At 47.6% G+C, this 15,024-nt stretch overlaps 2 protein-coding genes across 2 annotated transcripts in view; both read left to right on the forward strand.

Moving 5' to 3' along the window:
• The window catches only part of LOC120847711 (nesprin-1), a 45,596-nt gene extending 45,214 nt beyond the window's left edge, over positions 1-382 (forward strand). The window contains exon 31 of the mRNA XM_040219577.3: positions 194-382. Within this exon, the coding sequence (XP_040075511.3) occupies positions 194-382 (189 nt within the window). The remainder of the gene's footprint in view (positions 1-193) is intronic.
• A 1,796-nt stretch (positions 383-2,178) lies between these two features.
• LOC120847720 overlaps positions 2,179-15,024 on the forward strand; it is a 123,553-nt gene continuing 110,707 nt past the window's right edge. Inside the window, exons 1-6 of the mRNA XM_042288676.1 lie at positions 2,179-2,507; positions 6,136-6,322; positions 6,909-7,197; positions 7,363-7,679; positions 8,728-9,045; positions 9,744-10,379. Coding sequence (XP_042144610.1) covers positions 2,305-2,507; positions 6,136-6,322; positions 6,909-7,197; positions 7,363-7,679; positions 8,728-9,045; positions 9,744-10,379 — 1,950 coding nt within the window. The 5' untranslated portion in view covers positions 2,179-2,304. The remainder of the gene's footprint in view (positions 2,508-6,135; positions 6,323-6,908; positions 7,198-7,362; positions 7,680-8,727; positions 9,046-9,743; positions 10,380-15,024) is intronic.

The raw sequence follows: 15,024 nt of genomic DNA on the forward strand, positions 1-15,024 counted from the left end.
AATAAAAAATGACAGTCGATTGTTGGCGCTGCGTATGCGTAGCTCTCTTTTGCACTTATTTTATTTATTTTGATAAACTGAATTGTTTTGACCTGTTCAGACCTAGACTGGTGATGACTTCCATTGGCACAAGTGGTGCATCCCAAGAACTGGTTGCCCATATCCCGAGTATCCCGCTTTCGTATCTTTTCAGGCCATGGAAAAAGAGGTGAAGTCGTTCGAAGAGGGCAGACTGGCCGCCCTGGTGCGCCACGGCAAGGGGCTGGAGTCCAGCTGCGAGCCGAACGATTGCACTGCCCTCCAGAAGTTGGTGCAAGGTGAACGTCTTTCCACTAGTCAAACAATTTCGAATTCTTTAGTCAAACAATTTCAATTTCTTTAGTCAAACAACAAGTCAAACAACCGGCTCTTGGGGATTTTGTGTCGGGGATGTAGCCTCGATGATGTCGCAGCATCACGTGACATTGTGACGTGATTTTGAAGGTGCGCTGAATGCATAGCATTAACGTAAGAGCGTTAAGGAGTTTGTGTCACAGAAAAGCCGGCGTCAGCCTCGGTGGCGTCGTGACAGGAAAATTCTGATTGTTCGATAGGGTCATGACGTCACAACCACATGACCTCGTGCAGGAATTTAAAAAAAAAAAGCCACAATGCTCACGTGAAACGTGACGTCATGCAGGAATGAAAGCGATTATAACGTGACATGTAATGCGAATTAAAGGTCGCCACATGTCTCAAATGATTTCACTTTATAAAGTAATTCATTTGGCTCAAAGAAAAAATTTGAAGAATTATAGGTGGGATTTGAACCCACGACCCCTCGGTTGCAAGCCAGACACGCTACTGACTAGTCCACGCAGAGACGCTTGCCCGGCTTGGGAATGAGTGGGAGTTTATATGTTTAGCTATTAGTCTTGTGCGAATAGTGGATTTTGAGTTCGAAGCGAATTCGAAGCGAACAGTGGTTTTTCCCAAATATTTTCTATTCGAATATCGAATAGTTTTTCCACGCCTTTCACTACCATTGCATAATACTTAGACAAAACCCCAGCTAAACTTGTGAAGGTTGTTCCACTTGTTTATTTATAAACTAAGGTTAATCTATCTATATTTATGAACTGTGACCTCAGAAGGTCTGGTGTCAGGTCTGGTGTTATACTCTTGCATAACAGTTTAATTTTGAAACTTTTACTACAATGTAGATATACACATTCACAAACTTTTCATTTATTTTCGAATACAGTCGGCACAGGTGCACCATCCTGCTTTGAATGTATGCTTTACCTCCAAGCACGCAATTACAATACTCATACTTTTCCAAGTGTTTATCGCGGCGGGTGACCCCATTGAATGCGCTTCTTACCAAGCACCGGTGCGCTGCGGAGAAGCAACACCCGCGGAGCTCGCTTCTGCGGGTATTGCTTCTCCGCAGCGCACCGGTGCTACGTGAGAAGCGCACTCAACGGGGCTAACCCGCCGCAATCAGCACTTCGAAAAATGCGAATAGTGCGGTTCTTCTCGAAGCGAATATCGAATAGTGTATTGTTCGAAACTACTATTCGAAATTTCGAATATTCACACAACCCTATTAGCTATCACGTTCCACTCTTAAAAGGATACTTCAACGAAATTTGAAATATATCCGTCGTGTTTATAAATAGACTGAATATGATCCACAATATCCGTAAATGACAATCACACATTTATATTTTCAGCCTGATGTCGTAGCGACATCGTAGTGTCGTGCGACCCAACCTGACATTACGTCACGTGGCTCCGTATGTCGGTCGATTCCATGACTTGACGTCATTGCATCGTGTCACACGACACTGTGACATCGAATGACTCCTCGACGTGACATTACGATGTCGCATCACGTGACATCGCATTGTTATGAGACACTGTGAGAACTTTACATATATTCGCTACACCCTTACAATGTACCGTACAGAGCAGAATGATTTCCCCACAATGTGCTATGGTGCTGGGCAGCTAGACATAAATAATAGGGAGGAGGGGGTTTAGACCCCAAAATCCCCTCTCTGCCTATACCATTGGCTAAGCAACATGTCTGCTCACCTCATCTTTGACTTCACCGTTTTTTTTCTTCACTCTTCATCGATTGGGTCACTTCCTAAAGTGGGTGGTAACTTCGCGCCCTGCTGCCTCACCCCAGAGCCCGTCGACAGGGTGAAGGAGCTGAGGAGGAGTCTGGCCGAGAAGCTGAAGCAGCTGAAGGAGCTGTCTCAGCTGCACGACGAGTACCGCAAGGCCCTCGCCGCCGCGGAGCTCCTTCTCAACGAAATGGAGGCTTCCATGGCGGGAGACCTGCTCCTGGCAACCTGCGAAGAGGTGCTTCAGGAGCAGGCGGCGGCGCACACGCGGGTGAGGGACAATGGCCGCCGGCTCTCCGCGGACCTCGCCAAGATGAAGCGACTGGCCGGCAAGCTGGGTCCGTCCGCGGGAGCCAATCGGGAAGTGCGCCTCCTCTCCGAACGCAAGGACAGGTATGTGTAACAAATTCAGGCGTGACGACTGCCATAACCACAAAATAAAAAAAAATGGAGTTGCTCTAGATCTCGGTCTTGAACATTTTATTGTAATTTCTCGCTAAAATTATAGGAAATTCTCACATTTGTAAGTTTTTATTCTAAGCAGAAACATATGCTTGTTGTTGTCCTACGTATTATGTTTATAAAAAAAATCTCAACTTTATAACAAACGTTTCTGTCCAACTTTTTTTACAGCACCCCAATCAAAAACTATGGCACAAAGTATTTCTGCTTGTTCTACAAACAGTAGAGAGTGGAACAAAACCATTCTCATAATTCTATTTATTTATTTATTTATTTATTCAAACTACCTCGAAAACCCTTTGGCATTACATAAAAAGGAAAGGGGGGGGGCTGTGCAGCTTGGTACAGTATAGACCACTCACAACGTAACCGCTTATAGTGCACGACCGCATATAACGCGGCTTTTTTAAACCACTGGTTCGCCTCCCAGAGAACTCTATGTAATTACATACCGCTTAAAATGCAGGCGCACGAAGGGAAATACCAGTTATAGTGCGGTTTCTGGAACAGCTCGCCGACCGGCCAACGCAGCGAGCACGCTTCCCTGTGCGACACTAGATAACGGCGCTAGCCGCAAGCGGCACTCTCAGGGCAAGACGCGGGGCAAGGAGGTTGCTCAAAGAAGCGGGGAGAAGCGAAGAGAGAGGTTTCAGTTGCCATAGCGACGGAGGGACACACGCACGTGTCGTTCGCGTGCGTGCATCCCTCCCACGGGGAAGGTCCCTCCACTGCGTTGGAAAACAACCGCAACGATAGACCAATTGCAGGTCTAGGAGAAGTGTTCGCGTGCGTTGCATGCCGGTCGAGGGCCGGCTGCTTCTATCCGCGAACATGGCGTCGGTTGTAATCGTCGACGTAGACGGCGTGGTGGAAGCTCATCGTTCCGCGTAAAAGCGCTATCCTTGACTGTGAATTTTTGTTGTGTGTCGCTATGATAACCCAGCACGTACTAGAAGGGAAGATCCACCTACTTGTGCAACGATGTCGTGGAAGCATTCTCAAGACGGCGGAAACGCCCGTGTCGTCGTGTTTGTTTACTTCGACTACAGTGGTGATTTCTAAGCATTTGTGTTTTCGAACATCGCCCGGATTTCTTATTTGGAGCATTTCATCCCTGTGCTCAAGTTGAAGATATTACTGGCGCATATCGTATAAAGGATGCAAATTTTGACGCGTTTTTATCACCGGAGAAAAGCGATTAGGGTTAGCAATCCTGAACGCTCGCACATAGCCTCCTATAGCTCGCAACATCCGTCCGCAACCCGCGACACCGTTAAAAGGCTGAGCGCTGCACCAGGCAAAAGTCGCTAATTTCTTTAAAAATCTGTGACACACTTGAGAGAGAAGTATACTATAGTCGGATGCAACCTGAGAACAATCTTTTAGCTCCACCCACAAGCGCATTGCGCCCATCTGAAGTGCCTCCGCTGTCGAGAAAGTAGTTCGCTAGCAACGTTGCTTTTTCTTCCTCCAGGAAACGTGTCTTAAACTACTACAATATTTATTTGATTCATTCAGGACATTTAAATAAGTTAGAATACGTTTTTGTCAACGAAATAGCTGTTTAGTAAAGAAAGAAAGTCATGTCCAATGTACCATCTTCTCAATTCATTTTCTGTCCAAGATACTGTATAACATACCGTCTAACATACCTCTCAGCAGTGCTAAGCCTCGCGCCCGCTTCGAAATTTTCGTTTACGATAGCGTCGCTAGATTCTCACGTTGTCGCACAAAAACTGCTGCAAACGTAAGCCGATACCATTAAGATTTCATGGCGTAACCTCGGGCACGTAAAACACGGTGCAAAAAAGCAGAATAATTGTCACGAGAAACTAGCGTCGCGTTGCTAGGGCCAGCAGCCATGTTGAGCTTTTTTTTTTTTCAAAAGGATTGCGATTGGTCCACGGATTTGTGACGTCATGAAAACGATTGGCTGGCGTTTCTCGGCGTAGGATTAAATTTTCCTCTGAGAGGCATTTCCGGTCTTTTCTTAGCTTGCAACCGACCATAATCTGGTGAAATAAAGACTTTCCTCAAAATAAGCTTTATTTTTCATCTAACATAAAATAAATTCTTTTACATAGGTAAGTTGTCTTATGGCATATATTTTGGCCTGAAAAATTGATGTTTTCGTTATAGCGCGGTACCGCTTATAATGCGGATTTTCGCGACTCTTGCGACATACGTTATATGCGGTCTACACTGTAAAAGAATTTAAGAAAGTCATTGCAAGTTGAAGTTATTTTGAACATAGTTACAGTTGCGCACAAAAGGACAAGGGCAGGGAAGAGGAACACATAGACGACAGACAATTTTGGTGATGATTAAAAATGAATTATTACAGTCTTTGCCAGTTAGAAAATTCTCTAGTTAACATTCTCCAGAAGTATTATAGTCGGTGGCAACTCAAGAAGGTAGGGCGAGGGAAAGAAAGGTGGGAGAGGAGGAAATGGACCTAACTGGTGAGGGGAGCAGGAACCTTCTCTGCCAGCATTGCATCCACTTCCTCCTCTCCCACCTTCCTTTCCCCCACCCTACCTTCTTAACCTGCAACATACTATAGCCCTCTTGCATTCTGTGATTTATGAGGTATTCAACTCTGAAACATATTAAGATCTAATTTCTAGATCCAAAGATACCACGGGCAAAACTTTGTGTTTTGATGGAAAAATTAATTCTGGAGAAACAGGAAAAGATTTCTAAAACATGCTAGCCTGATTATGAAACTGAGTCGACATAACTATATAAATATGCACTTCCTGAGCGTAGTACTAATTAGAAAATATGTTGTTTGTAACATCTAAATTTAAAAAAGTGTTTTACAGCGAAACTGTTAAGGGCTAGGTTCCCCAGGATTGTGTTCGGTACCAAACAAATGTTGACACAAAACTCTGGACAGCTACCGCCATCTATGAGCGACGGCGGCAACCAGACACCCAGTTTGCCGTCCTCGCTCATAGATGGCGGCAACCTTTCCAGCCTTTCCCCTCTGGTTTTCACCAGAGGGAAGGCTGAATTTCTCTAGGCGTCGGCCTAAATGTCCTTCTCGGGGTCGTCCTAGAAGTCGTCCTTGAGGTCATCCTAGACGTCGTCCTTAGGGTTGTCCGAGAGGTTGTCCTCGAGGTCGTCCTAGAAGTCATCCTTGAGGTCGTCCTAGAGGTCATCCTAGAGGTCGTCCTAGAAGTCGTCCTTGAGGTTGTTCCTGAGGTCGTCCCTGAGGTTGTCCTAGGTGTCGTCCTTGAGGTCGTCCTAGACGTCGTCCCTGAGGTCGTCCTCGAGGTCAACCTAGAAGTCGTCCTTGAGGTCGTCCAAGAAGTCATCCTTGAGGTCGTCCCACCATTGTACAGCTTCGCTGGTCTTCCTTCTTCACCAGAGTGGAAAGGCTGGAAGTTTTGTTTAATTTTTTATTTTTAAGGTTACGATCTCCTCGTAAGCTAAAAGACAGCATAATTTTACTGAAACGTCACCTGAAATTTAAAGCTTTCAGGAGTTCCTGTTTTAGGTACAGCACTAGTGTTTTCTTACAAGTTGGCTTACCTGCATTGCGCCATCCGTGCAGACTTGAGAAGATGGCCGAGGAACGTCTCCTTTCATTGGAAGAGGCCCTTGCGGAGCTCCAGCGCAGGCGTTCCGCGCTGGACCAGACCAGTGAGGAGCTGGACGAGCTCTGCCGACGGATGGATGCCCTTGGCGGTTCTCTGGGGCCTGCGGTACAGGACGCGGAGGTGCTGTTGACTGCTCTGCAGGTAAGAATGCTGTAGGCTTTTAACAACATGAAAAATGCAAGCACGAGGGGTTAGGCAACAAATAAGCGAAATGTGATTACACGCTCCAATTTTTCGCACCTTTTTATAAATATTTTCCCTTCCCTTTATGTCCTTCCTGTTTCTTTATGCCCTTTGTGTTACTTTATCCCCCTTTATATAGCTTTACTTTTGTGTTCTTTTACGTTCATATGTAGTAATGTGGTCACTTCTCTTCCTCTCTGCTTGTGCGCTGTTTTAATATGATGTCTTTATGTTCATATGATGTTCCTTTATTTTTATGTTTTCTTTATGTTTGTCTCGATATAAATAAATACCAACTACTATCCCCAACAAAACATTTGCATCTGCATTAACAATTGACGAGCTTAAGTTTTTTAGAGATGAACCAACTTATCTAGAACACTGAGCCTTTGAAGGAGCGGAGTCATTTAGCAAAGTTTCGGCCACCACTTTAGCACTTTCAAGAAGCTTATTTCAAGCGTGGCTCCCTCGGGAAGAGAGGGAAAGGGCCAACGAGTGTCACACAGAATCGTTGACTGCACCACATCCTTTCCGATTCTCGCAGAAGCTTCTCTCGGAACTGAAGGACCTCCAGGGTCAGCTGGAGCGGCTCCAGGGTCCCGGACCCCTGGCAGAGTCCGTGGGGCGTCTATCGGAGCGCTGTGAGTCCGCGCTCCAGCGTGGCCAGACGCAGCTGGGGCGTGCCAAGCAGGCCCTGGCCCTGCGGCAGCAGTACCACCAGCTGCGGGAGCAGGTGGCCCAGGCTGTGGCCCGCCTCACGGACACCGTGGCCGTGCTCGAGAAGGCCAAGAAACCGGCTGCCGAGAAGCTGCCCCAGTACGAGAACCTCCTCGGTGAGTGGCCAGGACGAGGGCACTTCCCTCGTCACCGACGGAATGAAAACGGCAGAAAGCTGGACATTCCTTTGAATGTCCAGCTTCCAGCACATGCTCGTTACTTTCTGTCTGGCTATTTGGAATCTGTGCAAGAGACATCTCCCTTTCCTCGTCTGCCCACAGCCCAGGTGGCCGACGCCGAGGGGCAGCTGACTTCGGCGCAGGACAAGGGCGAAGCCATAGCGCAGGAGGGGTCCTCGGTGGACCGCAACACCCTCCTGGGAGACCTGGCGAACCTCAAGAGCCAGCTGGGGTCCCTCCGCAAGGCCATCCAGGGCCTGCGTGCCCAGGAGCAGACGCTGCTGGCCGAGCAGCAGAGACAGCTGCACGCCCTGGAAGAAGCCCTCCAGGGGCTGCGAGCCGACGAGGCCCTCGCTCGCAGCCGACCACCGCTCGCCATCCAGCCGGACAGCGTGGATGCGGAGATCCGGAGCCATCAGGTGGGTGCGGAGATTTTGCGTCGGTGCCCGAAAATCGAGGACTGTACCGTAAGATACCGAGCATCCACCCATTCCACAATAAGTGCCGATTTGTCAATTTCGTAACATTCGGGAAATACACAGAAGACTTATCTTTACATATCACTGACCTAAGAAGCACCCATCCCCCAGTTTTACGTGATTATATCCAAATTTTCACTGGGCGCTTGCTCGGGATTTTACGGCAGTCTATGTTATGGAAATGTTACTACATTCTGCATGTCCTTTAGTCACTGAACCTACCTCTATTCTTTCGTATGACAGAACATGGCTTATGTACATGTCTATAGTCCCTCTCAGTTTAAAAAGTATTGCAATGAATGCGACGAGCCATCTTAACCAGATAGGATAGGTTAAGCTAAATTAATTGAAGTTAGGTCATGTTAAGGTTCTGTTAGGTCAGGATTAAGCTAGGTTAGGTTATGCAAGGTTAGATTGGGATTAAGCTAGGTTAGGATTAGATTAGGTTAGTTCAGTTTAGGCAGGGTTAGATTAGCTATGTTAGGTTAGTTTAAAGGGATGCTGAACCAAAATCTGGATTTCCCAAAACACGCGGCAAAAGCGTGCAACGGGATGCTACAAACACCAAAACATCACTCATACAGCGATATCTCGAACGGGTGACCATATTTTTCAAGAAAAGGAGGCGCATTGGACAGAAATGTTGAGAAATGAGAGGGAACGGCCTCGAGTCTTTTCCACCTCGCCACCTTGAGGGAGCGAAGCGAAGAGAGGAGGAAACAAGGTATGTTGACGTCACGCGCCTCGTCGGCCTGGTTCAATCTCGACCTCTTTTTCCAAAAATACGGCTGTCCATTTGAGATATCGCCTTACTAGTAGTGTTGTAGGGATTGTAGTGTCCTGCCTACATCTCCTGCAGTTTTTTCTGAAATTCAAATTTCGGTTCACCATCCCTTTAAGCTAGGTCATTTTGGCATTGTTGGCAGCTGTGGCTGTCTCTTTTCCAAGGTGCACACGTCTCTTCACCCCTGCGGTCTTCCCATTGCAGGCCCTGCAGCAGCAGGCAGAGATCCATTTGGCGGAGGCCCAGGAGCTGCAGGAGCAGCTGTTCCAGGAGCTGCCCAGCGAGCTGCTGGCCAGCCAGGCCCAGGAGGCGCTGAGCGAGCTGTCCCTACTGCGTGCCACGCTGCCCCAGCAGCTGCAGGAGCGCAGCCGCTACCTCGACTCGGCCAGGGCCGTACGCCGCGACTACTGGGCACAGCGGGACACGCTCGTGGACTGGCTGGACCGGGCAGAGGGTGCCGTGGCTGCCGCACAGGACGGTGTGGACTTCGACGGCCTGGACAGCCGTTGCAAGGAGCTGCGGGTGAGGCATTGCTCAAAGAGTGCAAGGCATCTTAAAACGGTTAGCTTGAGTGGGCCATGAACGTCTTGGGCTATGCAAGACATTTTTTCTGGACGTCTATAAGACAGTTATAAGATGTCTTGCGAGATGGGAAGATGGCCTGTAGACATTTGAACAAAGCATTCTATATATGGTCGGTGACAGGTTAAGAATTCAACAGGTGGAAGTTTTCTGTCTTTGATAACACTTAATTGCACGCATAGCCAAAGCATGGCTGAAGGGAACATGTGCATGTTGGAGGTGGAGCGTACTGAATTCTTAACCTGTCCCTGACTATTCATTTTAGGATGTTTTGTTACTGTCCTCTAGTTCAGCTATAACTGAATTCACCTAATGCTTCTATATTTTTTAACCAGAGGACATCTTGAAAGATGTCTTGTTTGACATCTTGTAGACATCAACAAGACATCTTACACAACATTTTACTAGACGTGCAGTGGCCCAATAGAGAGGATTTTGTGAGACAGAAAGGGGCCACAAGGCCGTGCAGGGCTACATAACATCTTCTGAAGATGTCTCCAAGACGTCTTAGATGTCTTGCAAAGACATCTAATGATGTTTCGCTGCTGAGCAGATCAGTCAGTCACACTGAAATGCAAACGCGTGACTCGGCCTTCAATGTCTCGGTCATTACGAGAGCATTTTGCATTCTCTGACAGGACGTCTGCTCGGAGACGACGGGCTACGGAGAGTGCCTCCGCAGCCTGCAAAACCTGCTGACCCAAATACGGCCCACCATGGACCACGAGGCCTGCCTCCTCCCCGAACAAGAACTGTCCTCCCTCCAACAGCGCCTGACCGCCCTCGCATCTGCCGCCCGGTCGGCCCTCGACGCGGCGCAGGGCGACCTCGCGTCTTGGGCCACCTTTGGCCGGCTCCGTGACCAGGTCGAAGCGCTCGTTGCCAAGCTGGAGCCTTCCGACGAACGTCCAGACTCGACGCGAGCGCTGCGGCGAGAGTTGCAAGCCCTGGGACGGCTCCAGGAAGACGCGCAGCGCGGTCAAGCCCTGCTCGATCAGCTGTCCGAGGCGGCACGTTCGCTGGAGCGGCGGTCGGGACCCAAAGCACGCGGGGACCTCCCCGGCGCGCAGGCGGCGTCTCTCGGGAAGCGTTGGCAGAAGGCATTGGACGAACTGCAGGCTCGGAAGGAGAGGCTCGTGCAGGCCCTGGCTCACTGGGAGGCGCTGTCGCAGTCTCTGGCGCGAGCACGCGCGACGATGGAGGCGCGGGAGCACGACCTCGCGGCCATGCAGCCTCGACTCCTCGACGTGGTGGCCAGCGAGGAGGCGCTTCAGGTAGGCGTTTTGGGGGTGGACTTTTGGCGGAGCTTACGCCTTGGTTAGGAGCTCGCTTCCACCGGACTGTCGTGAATGGAATGTTCTGCTACGTGCTGCCTTTTTAAAAGTCGATTTTAAAGCAATGGCTTTACAGGGGAACCTCACTCCTGCTTTCCCACCCGTTAGCCAATCTTATCTGGGCTCCTCGAAATGCCAAGCACCTAGCCAAAAAACATTTCGTGCTAATACATTAAATCCCGCTCTAGCCAATGGTAGTGTTCAAATAAATACATTAATGTTTGAGTTGAATTGCAACGATCGCCAGTTGCTAGGCACGAAAATGGCAGCACCCACAAAAGATTTGGGGAAGGGCCGGTGTACCGACACTCTAGGCATAGCCTACATTTAAGTGACTCTAGGGGTAGGTTATCCAAAGAAAGACCGACACGAAAAAGAGACATGGAAGTGACATCACCAGCATCACGTGGCATGCTGTGTTGTTTTGACACGCCACAGGGTTACGCTATGGGACGTGATGCTGCGCGAGTCTACAAGTTCCCGACAAAAAACAGAAGAAATCGTGTTCGGTCGGAGCCCCTTTGAGCACACTTCCAACGTGGCACTAGTGCACTGTGGGGAAAAAAAACACCCCGCGGACTTGTCGCACTGCGGTAAAGGCCTGTCCAAACAGGCTACCACAAAAATCGTCAGGCCACACGACTCCTGCAAAAATCGTCAAAATTGCGTCAGGTAGTCGTCGGTCAAATGTCTATTGCACACCGGCCAAGCCAAATTCACGACTTTCCTCCTCGCCTCCTCCAGTTTTCTTTGATGCCGCTGTTCATCAGACTTGACGTCACACGGCACCCTCTCAATGGTGTGCCTGATGCCTGTCTATCTCCCGCGGCTCACGAAGTCGCCGTCCTTGCTACCGCCGTCACCTCGGCAGGAAGGCCAAAGAGGTCCGGCTTCAGGTGGATTTGCGAAATTCCTGCGTCGAAGCATGCGTTTCGACCGCCCCGGCTCAGCTTTCTTCGTCAAAATCCATGTTCGTAGCTCGAAAAAAAAAAAAAAAATAAAGTGCAGTGCACAACAGTGAGACTTTTAGTTGTACGTAGAAACATTGAGAACTGAAGAATATATCATTTATATTATTAAACTCCAAACCAACCAGGTTTGTTTGTCTATATGAGGTATGTTTGGAAAAAGAGCCGCGGGAATTCGATCCAATCCACAGAACTGCTGGAAGATGACACGACCTTGGACATGATGCACGCTCGCCTGGCTTGCCCCCTCCGGACCCACGTGATGAGCAGAGCAGGGCCGCCGTGGAGGTAGCAAGGGGGAGATCTGACGGGGGGAACTTCCCCCTCGCAGATTTGACAGGGGGAAATTTTCCCCCGGCGGCCGGAAGCGGAGTGCCGCACGATTTGTCGGAGTCGTGCGTTTTGTGGTATCCTGTTTGGACACCCCTTAAGGAGATTTGCGCAGTTTGGGTCACTAAAAAGCTCTGGCAGATTGTTTTAGCTACCTATATCTAAACACATTTTCAGGATACCCAGGCTTTGTTTTTCATGGCATGCTACTTATTACCTCAAAATTCAAAATAGCTATATTGAGAAAACGGTAAATGAAGGTGATGCCAAAACCAACATTTAAACTGTTTCTGACACTCGTGTGGGGTGGCATCAAAAGTTGTGTAACTTGCAGGTCAAGCAGACATTCTTTTTAAAGTGCAGCTCTTAGGCACCCGATTCCGGCTTGAGCGGCGTCACCATCACCGCGCTCAGGGGCAGATTTAGAGGGGGGGTCCGGATGTCCTGACCCCCTTCTTGATTTCTGCTTGTGTAAATTTTAGGGCGTAAAACGAAGGAGAGGGGGAGGGGGTTCCTAAGCTTATGGCATGCTGACCAACACCTGACCCCCCCTCAGGAAATTCCTGCATCCGCCCCTGACCGCGCTTTGCATTATGGGACGTTTCCATAATGACGTCACATGTGACATCACGAGGGAGAAGGAGGAGGGATTTTTTTCTGCTAAATTTAGCTGAAAAAGTTCCCTGGTATATTTAGCAGAAAAATATTCCTTGCTAAATTTAGTGGAAAAAATTCCCCACTAAATTTAGTGGAAAAATTTCCCTGCTAATTTAGCAAAAGAAAAATTCTGTGATAAATTTATCAAACAAAAAACTTTCCCACTACTTTTAGCAGGAAAATTTATTTAGGCAAAAATTTCTCCGCTAAACTTAGTGGCAAAATTCCTCGCAAGCGGAAAAAAATTTCCCGCTAGATCTAGCTGAAAAACTTCCGCGCTAGTGGAAAAAATTCGTGCTAGTTTTAGCGAAAAAATTTCCCCACTAAATTTAGCAGAAAAACTTCCCTGCTAAATTTAGCGGGAAAAAATCCCCCACTAATTTTACGGGAAAATTTCCGCCACTAATAATTTAGCAAAAACATTTCCCTGCTAAATTTAGCAGAAAAAATTCCTCGCTAAATTTAGTGGAAAACTTCCCCGCTAAATTTAGTGGAAATATTTTGCACTAGAATTCACATAAAAAAAATTCCACGCTAGCGAAAAAATTTCTGCTAAATTTGTTAAAAAAAATTCTCCCTCCCTAGATTTAGCTGAAAACATTTCCCGTTACATTTAGAGGAGAAAATCCCCACTATGATCAGTGGAAAACATTTCCTGCTAAATTTAGCGGAGAAATTTCCCCACTATGATTAGTGGAACAATTTAACAGAAAAATTTCCCGCTAAATTCAGCGGAAACAATTCCCCGCTAGATTTAGCGAAAAAATTTCCCCGCTAACTTTAGCGGGACAAAATGCCTTGCTACATTTAGCGGAAAAATTGCCCTGCTAAATTTAGCGGAAAGAATTTTCCGCTAAGTATTGCAGGAAAAATTCCCGCAAAATTTAGCAAAACAATGTTCCCGCAAAATTTAGCACAAAAATTCCTGCTAAATTTAGCTAGTATTTTTCCACTAAATTTAATAGAAAAATTTCCCCGCTAAATCTAGTAGAAAAAATTCTCGCTAAATCTGGCGGAAATTTTTCCCACTAAATTTAGTGGAAAAAATTACCCATTAAATTTTCAGGAAAACGTTATCCCGCCATATTTACAGAAAAGATTCCCCGTTAAATTTAGAGGAGAAAATTAACCGCTATATTTAGCGGACAAATTTCCTTGCTATATTTAGTGCAAAAAATTTCCCGTTAAATTCAGCGGGGAAATATTTCCGCTAAATTTAGCGGGGATTTTTTACCACTAAATGTAGCGGGAATTTAGTGAAAATTTCCCACTAGATGGGAGTGGAGCAGGAGAGGAGGAGGAGGTGGGGCATACCCTCTCCTCCGTGCCCTCTCCTCCTCCTCAAAGAACTGCGCTCTAATTCGGCACTACAGGAAGTTGTTAAGGTCTTTAATTTTTAATGCGAAAGCATTAACTGTCTCATGGAGCGAGCTGACGTCATCAGTCTGAAGCGCGAGAACGGCAGATAGTTTCCTTCGGTTCCATTGGCTGGTGCGCGTCGACGGCGCTGCGCTCGTCAGTTTCCACGACCGCTCACCCCATGGCGCTGCGTGTCCGTCAGCGCGGTGCGTCCAAGGTCACCAGGGGAGCACACGCGCCGACCGGCGACGAAAAGTATGCAGCAGACGAAAAAGGGAGCGGACGAGCGGCTTGCGTGCTTTCGCGTTCACAACTCATAAGGAATGCTTAGGTGTACCTCGATCTCTTTTTGTTTTGTCTTTGCTGGCGTGTTTTTTTTCTTGTTGGTAATTTGTCGGGAGCAATCTGTACTTCCCCCATACCAAAATTACTAAATTAACTCAGTTACGGCCCCCCCCCCCCCCCCCCCCCCCCCCCACGGCTCGCCTCCCGTCGTTCGACGTGCTGTTTCTGGGGGACGGCTGGTATTCCATGGAATACATTTGTGCTCTATGGAACACACCGTTTTGAAATGGAGATGTAGATTGCGCTTCAAGCGTCGGGAAGCGGACTGATGTGAGTGATGGGGGGGGGGGGGGGGGGGGGGCACCTCCCTTTGCGGGAGTTCCACAACTGAGGTAACATTGCTCCGTACTACATTTGACTTCACGTTTTCACTGTTGTCAGTAGAGCCTCTCATACCAAACTTAGAGACGCAATAGATTTACTAAAGAAAAAAAAGACCATTGTAACTTCTCATTTGTTACTAGTTCAGATGTATCTATTAATGTTTTGAACCATTTTTTAGGCAAATAACTGACTATAAAAATTTTGCCAAAGCTTTCTGAACTTCCAAACAAAACAAAAACAAAAAAAAAATCTTTCCCCGAAAAAACGAAGGAGCGCAACATTTTACGTCGCAAGACGCATTTTGTACGAGGAGCGATTCCAAAACATGCTTCTATATTGACACGTCGTTCAAAAATAGTTTTTTTTTTTTTACTATTTTATGTGAAGCATGCTTTGTCTCATCGATCGGGGTCTAGAAATTTGTGAAGCCAAAAAGTGGAGCTGCCGATTAACTCGATGCTGATTGGCCGAACCAGTGGATGACATCACACCCCCTAGCTCAACGTTGATTGGCTGGTTCAGGTCGTTGGTATATCCGTTCCAGGAATTGTCGTCGAGCGTAAATGCCACGCATTAAACCAGTCGCTAAACTAACCGATGAA

This window comes from Ixodes scapularis, unplaced genomic scaffold (genome assembly GCF_016920785.2).
Source record: "Ixodes scapularis isolate PalLabHiFi unplaced genomic scaffold, ASM1692078v2 PGA_scaffold10__122_contigs__length_95168666, whole genome shotgun sequence".
In the NCBI taxonomy this organism is placed as follows: domain Eukaryota; kingdom Metazoa; phylum Arthropoda; class Arachnida; order Ixodida; family Ixodidae; genus Ixodes; species Ixodes scapularis.